Raw genomic sequence first — 8,617 nt, forward strand, 5'->3', positions numbered from 1 at the left:
TCTGTTGGGTGTTAAAATATTCAATCATTCTGACTTCAAAACCATACAAGAACGTAAGACCTTTGAAGTCAGAATGATTGAATATTTTAACACCCAACAGAAAGGACTTAACAAGGACCTGGGGTTCCTAGCCCATTATAAACCATAAAGCTGTATGTCTCTGTTGATCACCCTCCCCTCACCTGTCCACACCCACCCTGTTAGAATACCAAAGATATACTTTGATGTCCCCATGCATACTTCCTACCCACCCCCATCCTCCCACCCTGTCAGACTGTCATAGCAATGCTTGAATGTTTTTCACTTATATACACTGTCAGCTAGCACATTTGCTTATTTCCGATCTGACGAAGAAGGGCAACCTTCGAAAGCTAATCAAGAAATGTATTAAGTTATGTCCAATAAAAAAGGTATCATCTTATTTTCTTTTCCATGTTTTATTTTGTTTGATTTCTATTGATAACCACATTGGCAACAAATTCCAGAGTTAAATACACGTTGAGTGAAGACATATTTTTTCTGGTTTGTTTTAAATTTATTACTTAGTAGCTTCATCGCATGCTCCCTAGTCCTAGTATTTTTGGAAAGAGTAAACAAGCGATTCACGTCTACCCATTCCACTCTACTCAGTATTTTATAGACCTCTATCATATCTCCCCTCAGCTTTCTCTTCTCCAAGCTGAAGAGCTCTAGCCGCTTTAGCCTTTCCTCATAGGGATGTTGTCCCATCCCCTCTATCATTTTCATTGCCCTTCACTGGAAAATGATGCATTTCATCCACCCTGCAGAATTATGCCATTTTTTTGTTGAGGATTTACTATGTTATACTATGTTTCACTTATATATCACCTTCCTTGAACAGTTGACACATACACTTAAGAAAACAAATTCCCCCCATGTACAGCATGTTTTAACTATGTTGAATTCAAAAATTTCCCAATAAATTTTCTGCCAAAACATTTGTGGAAACAGACATTTTTACTCATAATGTTCCACAAAAACAGCGAGTTTGTTTCAAATCTTTATGCTGATTTGTAATTATCAGTATCTGTTTATAAGGTTTTATTAGGTAAAAATCAGAAATCTCACAGTCTAAGATAGATTTAATTTGTTATCAATATTTATTTATATCAAAGATATATATTTGGAGGCAGGGGAAGAGAGTAAGATATTAGTATTACTACAGATTCTATTGACTCAGAAGCACTTCTGGTGGATGGCAGCTGGTCCATATTCTTTATAATCGTTGACAGTGACCCACATTGGCTTGAAAGTGGGTAAGGAAGAGAGAATAGAAGCCCCAATCCATCCAGAAAATATTCGCTCTGGGAGGGCCATGATCTTCAAGGTCATCGTTCGGGGAGCCAGGAGCTGTACTTCTTTCAGGACTCTTTTGTCAAGGCCATGGAAGAGTGTGGAACCCCCTGCCAGAACCATGTTCCCAAAGAGATACTTGTGGATATCCATGTCACACTTTCTGATGCTCTCCAGAATCATTTGATGAATCCCCATTGCTGTGTTGCCAGCATTAATAGGGGTGAATAGGGCCTCAGGAGCTCTGTACAGCTGATCTCCAATCTTGATGACATTCCCATCGGGCAGAATGTACTGCCGCAGGATCTCTTTGGGAGACTTCATGTTTTCGATATTTATGTCCATTGCAACATAGCAGAGTTTCTCCTTGATGTCTTTCACCACTTCCCTTTCTGCTGTGCTCACAAAATAATAGCCACTTTCCATAAGAAGCATGGCAAAGTACTTTGTGATGTCCCTTCCGGCAAAGTTCATCCGGCAAACCCCCTGTGGCAAGCAGTGACCTTCATAGATAGGGACTGTGTGTGTCACACCATCTCCACTGTCCAGGACGATGCCAGTTGTCTGCCCCAAGGCATACAGAGATAAAATGGCTTGCAGAGCCACGAACATGGCTGGCACACTGAAGACCTCAAACATGATCTCTGCCATCTTCTCCCGATTTGCATGGGGGTTCAGCGGAGCTTCTGTCAGCATCACTGGGCTCTTGTAGGCTTTCAGCTTCAGCTCTTGCTGGTACAGATGCCTCCAGATCTTCTCCATGTCTTCCCAAGATGTCACAATTCCATGCTCCATGGGATAGTTCAGGGACAAGATCCCCCGTTTGGCCTGAGCTTCGTCCCCAATGTAATATCCCTTGTGACCAAATCCTAACATGACAGCTGTGGCTCTCACCCGTCCCACCACGGTAGGAATGATGACTCTTGGAATGTTCTCTCCAGCAACACCGGCTTTACACAGCCCAGATCCATTGTCAAAAATGACAGCTGGGGTATCGAGGACTTTAGGATTAAACATATTTGAGAAACATGGAAGGATAATCCTTTGGAAAGCTGGGGAGGGCTGGTTGTGTGCGAGCTCCTGTAGAGTAGAATGCAAGCTGGGAAACATTCTAGAACCTCATTGTCACACAGCTGGTGTTCTTTTAGTGCTCTGGAAGTTCAAAGCCTCTTTCTTATTCCATTACTCATGAATCATCCCTATAGAATTCTTATCACACCAGGTATTCCAGAGAGGTCTACTGTCTATACCAGTAATACCCTCTAATTCTATCCCTGCTTAAATTCAGAGACCTGAGGTTGGGGTCATAAGTACAGTCATTGGTAGTCAAGTTCTCTCAAGTACCCCATTTCACTGCCATATACACCCCAGTTCTGCCAGTAAATGCACTGTTACAGCTTCCCTGTCTCAGCACGATGTAAAGCATGATGTCTGCTGTAAACCCACTGTTCAAGTATATCTCTTTCAGTACATGTACACTGCAGACGATCCCAGCCTCTATAGTCTCTACACTGGGTGTACTGCAATATCTGCCTTTATGCACCTTCCTAACTTCCCCGGTATCAACAATGTGTGTGTCACAGTGTTCAGCCTGTAGACACATTATCCCAGCATCAGAAATTTCAGGGGAGAGCATTGGACAGTCTGCCTTTAAAGACGTTGGCCTAACACTCCCAGTCTTAGCTTGCAAACACATTCTCCTAGCACCTGCAGTCTCAGGAGCAATGTCTCCAAATGGATCATTTTCAAAAATCATGACAGTAATGAACCTCACTCCTAAGCCAGGGTATGTGGAGTGGTGTCTGCCTGTATGTCCCTTGCCAGCATCCCTGGTCTTAGTTTTTTGTGCACCTCTGTGTCTGCTCATAAAAAGTCCATGAGCCACTTCATGCCATTCAGAGTAGGTTACTAGCTCACAGTTCACACTCTGTTTTTAGTTTACAAGTGAGAAAGAACATGTTTTCATTTTTAGCTTGGAATGTTCCAAGGTTTATGTGCTGATAAGTCTGTTTACACCTCACAGCTCATATGTCAGGCATATTGAATTCCTGGTAGGCCCTGGATATAGATCCATGGGTGCTGGCTCCCTAGTCAGCTGTGCTGAAGATCTCCAGAGACCAGATCACTGGATATCCATGCTGCGGGTACCTGTCAGGCCAGGCACTGGATCCTTAGCCAGCTGTGCTGTGGAGTCTGGCAGCTGGATCTCTGGTATGCCATGCTTTTGATCTCTGCTAGACCATTTCAAGCAGAGCCTAAAATAAGTGACACACAGCAAAAAAACAAGCATAGAGATGTCTGGGGTATACTGTACATGAAATTTACCTAGAAATATGAGTGTTGTCTTAGGTTACTATAGAAAGTCAAGTCTTTACTGTGCCCCAGGAACTAGATGAGTGTCAGAGGATCAAAGTGAATCGAGTGAGCTTCATTGCTGTGACAGTTGTAAAAAATAATGTAAAAGTTAATTATTTATTTATTTGTTCTTATATCCCACAGTATCCAAAATAATATTCACTTCCCTTAGTTAGGACTCTGCTCATGCAGAATGGGGACTCAAAAATATCTCTGGCAGAAATGTATGTGCCAAATTTGGTCAGATAAAATATCAAATAAAAAGCAGAACTTGGAGGCCCTGCATATCTCAGCAAAGCCGTTTGAATAACCTTTACTCACCCTTTCAGCCTGACACCCTCACCTCACTTGGAATCACACAGGCGTATTTTATTAAATGTTCTTATTAACCACATTCGTAACCAAAACCCAAAATTACCAGTAATAACCTGCTGAACAAAATAAATGAACAACCAAACATTGAAAGAAGAGAGCCAGTCCTCATTAACATTTGACCCCCAAAATCAGCCCTTTGGAACACTGCACCTAGTTATGCCTTTTATCACCTGCTACGATTCCATTCTAAATATGTTATCAAAAGTGCTTCCAAAAGCCTGAAACTCCTGTCTAAATGCAACCGAGCTCAAAGTCTCCTATTCAGGGATCTATGCATCATCCCAAAGAAAAAGAGGAACACAGAATCATATCTCTAGAAATAATCAATTTTTTCTAGTCTGATCTTCAAATGGAGATCAGTCCATAGCTTTAGCGCTGTCACTGAAAAGATTCTGACTCTTGTCACGTCCAGGCCCACCAGGGGAAACGCCAGGTGTCAAGAGGGTATGCCTTCATATCATCCTCCTTTTCCTAAGTGTTCAGCTCTCTGGTGCTTGGAAGCTGCCAAGGCTTACTCCACAGGTGTATCAGCAGAGTGGAATGAAAACTGGACCTCAGGCACAGTAGGAAGCAGGAGGAGAACCAGAGTAGAACGCAAAACCCAAATGGTAGGTAGTCTAGGAACAAGCAGGCGTTGAGGCAGTCAGAACTGGTTCATAGTCAATAACCAAGCAGAAGCCAATTGCTCAAGAGTCAGCAGATAACAGGGCACTCAGAGCTCTGACAGAAGACTTATCTGAGAACAAACTGGGCTGGAAGTTCTAGATCATACTGTATATACATGTAAAGACTAAAGAGCCAGAGGAAAGCTTCTACAAGGTCCAATCAGTCCACAGATCTTAGGAGGGACCAATCAGGTGTTGCTACCTCATAGGATGGAGTCAGGCAGTAAGATAACAGCAGAAAGGAGCCCAGGATTCTACAAGGTAAGTATGTGACAGACTCTTAATAAGGCTAGATGTAGGCCCTGAATAGATGGGCCCTCCAGAAAAACTACTTGATTTAAGCTCTTGGTTCAAGAAATACCACCTGAGCTTACTAAGCAGATATTGTAAGGTAAGGTCCAGAATATCATCAGCAGCAATTTAAATTTAGCATGGGCCCCTAGAAAGAACCAGTGTGGTGTTGTCAGGCTTTTTCCCTGGAAGCACTGGGTTTGTGAGCCCTTGGACCACTACCGTGGAGCGGCAGTGGCAGGCAAGGTCACCTTCAAAGCAGAGACGAGGCAAGGCTGGACTGGAACCCCGGACTGGAGTTCTGCACTGGAATACACAGGACTGGAATGCACCGGACGGGTGCGCACTGGACTGGAACCCACTGGACTGGTACACACTGGAGTGGAGCCCACTGGACTGGAACACACGGGACCGGAACCCGCTGGACAGGAACACACTGGACCTAGACTTCACCTACGCTTAGCCACCGTTCCCCAAGGGTTGAGCCCTCAGGTTTGGGCAGCCGGCAGGGCTTACAGGAAAACCGGAACTGGAACTAGCAAGCAGGAACAACAGGAATCAGGGTACAGAAGTGCCCCTAGGCACCTAGGCGAAAGGAAGACAGACAGGCAGGGAATGTCCGGGTTCCGGCAATAGACAGGTCTGGCCACAGGCAGAGAATATCCGGGTTCAGGCAGTAGACGGGTCAGGCAGCAGGCAGCAAGTATCGGGGTTCAGGCAGAGAGTAGTCAGATTCAGGCAATGGTCAGGTCAAGTAGCAAGACTATAGCTGGAGCTCCAGTAGCAAGGAGTACTGGCAGTGAACAGGACTAGGGCTGAAGCTCCAGAAGCAAAGGAAAACACACACGGGAAAACCAGAAAGCTAAACACAAAAAACTAGTAAAGCTGTACATAAGCTAACAAGAAAGCTATGCCCAAGCTAACTAGTCACAAGCTAGAAACTCACACTAAGCAAAACACAGGAGAACTAGTAAAGCTGTACACAAGCTAACAAGCAAAGCTATGCCCAAGCTAACTAGTCACATGCTAGGAACTCACACAACACAACACACAGGAGAACTAATAAAGCTGTACACAAGCCAACAAGAAAAGCTATGCCCAAGCTACTAGTAACAAGCTAGAAACTCACACTGAACTGGACAAGGTAGCAGTGCACAGAGCACGCTAACATACCAGGGACCTTAGACGATGCAAAGGCAAAGGCTGCAGTCTCTAAGTGATTAATAAAGCCCTTCAACACCTGAGGAGCAGCTGCAGCCATCAGTAAGCAACTACGGAGGCTGTCCAGGCACAAACAAGAGAGACAAGTCCGGCAGCCTGGAAGAACCGGACCGGACTGGACTGAGCTAAAGTCTGGAACGGGTAGGAACAGCAAGACAAACTATGGCAACCACTGGCTCTGGCCACCAGTGGGTGAGAGGAGCACAAACCAAGGAGCAGGCAGAGTGCACACAGAACATAGAGAGACTTAGAATACCTAGGTGCAGCACAGAGGAGAAAACAGAGCCAGGCTGGAGACAGAGGTAGAGCTAACTCAGGCAGCACCCCCAGGTGCAGTAGAGTGGAGTAATTAGAGCCATGCTGGAAGCAGCCAGCACACAGAAGGAAAACTACTCCAGAAAGGATAGGCAGAAGCCAGCTTAGAAGCTGACCCCCAGAAATAAGGTAAGTCTGAGGGTGGTCACGGCCACAGACGTGACAGGTGTACACAAAATTAGGGAAGCATACTCCCTCCTAGATTTGCCCCAAACTGTCCTCTCTGAAGTGTTTTGAACCATTTGGAGTTTGTGAGTGAGCCTCAATGTGAGGTCCACGTACAGAATATTACAGAACTACGATATAACCATATGGTACCCAACTGACTTAAAGGCCAGTACATCTTAAACAAAAAGGACAAAGCTTTAGTTATCAGCTGCTGTTTTGAATAGACACACCGAGTTATGTTGGAAACATGAGGCTGTAAACTGCACCTGGCAACAAAGCTCACTAGGGGAAATGGCTCCTTCTACCACTGATGCCAGGAATAATGTCATCCAGCTGGTGCCATCCACCCTCAGGATCTCCAGTTCAAGACTGTGACAACTTTCATGCCACTTATTCAGCTGTGTTACATGAATTATTATATAAGAGGTGGAAAAATGTTACAGGTGATTGTCTCATGCACATGGTTTATACTATATTTACAGCTATGTGGGGCCCACTCACTTTTTCTCTTGTGAAAACAGTAGCCAGCAGGGTTACATGTTCTAAAACCTAGTGATGTCTCAAGACCAAAATATTTGGGATGGCAACAGGGGAGCAAGCCAAAGTGATATTTCTACACATCATGCCAACCTCCACATCACAACCCACTTTTCATCCCTCCCTCCTCAAAGATACTTCTCTCCCTCTTTTCACCTCTCTCTCTCTCTCTCTCTCTCTCTCTCTCTCTCTCTCTCTCTCTCTCTCTCTCTCTCTCTCTCTCCTCATCTCTGGGAAGGAAGGGATGCAAAGAGGGACTGGAAGGGAGGAGAAGAGGGAGAGAAGCATCTCTAGAGAAAGAGAGGGAGGAAGGGAAAGAGGTGGACAAGCATCTCTAGAGAGAGAGAGCGGTGAAACATAGGCATAGTTTGGAGGGGCAAGGGGGCTTGCAAATATATGTGCACTATTATCTCTGATCATAGGGTAAAGTGCAGGAGGATTTTTAGGCACAATCCTCCTACACTTGTTTGACAGGTCTGGGCTGTCAAAAGCCCAGACCTGTCAAACACAGGGGCTGGAGGTCTGTGGGACCACCAGACCCCAAACACCATAGCCCTGGTGGCCAAGTACCCTCACCCCGAACCAGCAACACAGAGGCTGGAGGTCCGGTGGACCTCCAGTCCCCCCCCCCCCCCCGACACAAGCCCCCCCCCCAGCATCCCCCTAAGTAAAGCTCTGATAGCCCAGTGGGCCGTGAATCACCCCTCCCCCCAACCTGGTGGTCTAGCGGCCCTCATCCCTGTCCCCCATACCTTTGTCTGGCGTGCTGCTCACTGATCATTAGGGAGGAATAGGATTAGCATGCATTTGCATGCTATTAGCGCTAAGAGCCCTGTTTAGCATGCATTTACATGCTAGTTGCATTCAGAGCCCACGAGTATGTTGTTTCACGCGGAAGCTCTGATCATGGGGCAGTAGCAAACGCAGGCGCTATTATGGTGCTTTTAGCCTCTAGCGCCCACGTTTGCTTCTGACCATCTGCCCATAGGCAAGGGAGAGACAGAAGGGGCAATGGGAGAGGGAGATGGTAAAAGCCAGTAGGTAGATGAGAAGTGAAATGGAGACTAAGGACTAAAGGGTTAAAGAAACATGTGGAAAAAAATACATTAAATGAAAGGTATGTAGAGATGGAAAGGAAGAAAAGAGGAGAGAGAAGAAATGGAAGAGCCAACCTGGAAAAGAATTTAGGAGATGACTGACACACGGAAAGTGGAAAAGAGACTGGAGCCAGCCCAATTAGAAAAGTAAAATGCTCAGACGACAAAGGTAGAAAACATTTTTATTTAATGATTTTTAAGGACTAAGATGTGCCTGCTTTGTGAAATGTACATTTTTTCTATTGTTGTATTTTGCAGAGTGCAGGAAAAAATACATTT

General features: G+C 45.2%; 1 protein-coding gene across 1 annotated transcript; it reads right to left on the reverse strand.

The window, feature by feature from the left end:
• Positions 1-1,197: 1,197 nt before the first annotated feature.
• Positions 1,198-7,991, reverse strand: LOC115479693 (actin-85C-like). Its single transcript, XM_030217799.1, has 2 exons — positions 7,973-7,991; positions 1,198-2,300 (listed from the first exon to the last, which is right to left on the reverse strand). Exons 1-2 carry the CDS (start codon positions 7,989-7,991, stop codon positions 1,198-1,200), a joined length of 1,122 nt encoding a protein of 373 aa, XP_030073659.1.
• Between the last annotated feature and the right edge of the window lie 626 nt (positions 7,992-8,617).

The sequence above is a fragment of the Microcaecilia unicolor genome, chromosome 11, assembly GCF_901765095.1.
Source record: "Microcaecilia unicolor chromosome 11, aMicUni1.1, whole genome shotgun sequence".
NCBI lineage: Eukaryota > Metazoa > Chordata > Amphibia > Gymnophiona > Siphonopidae > Microcaecilia > Microcaecilia unicolor.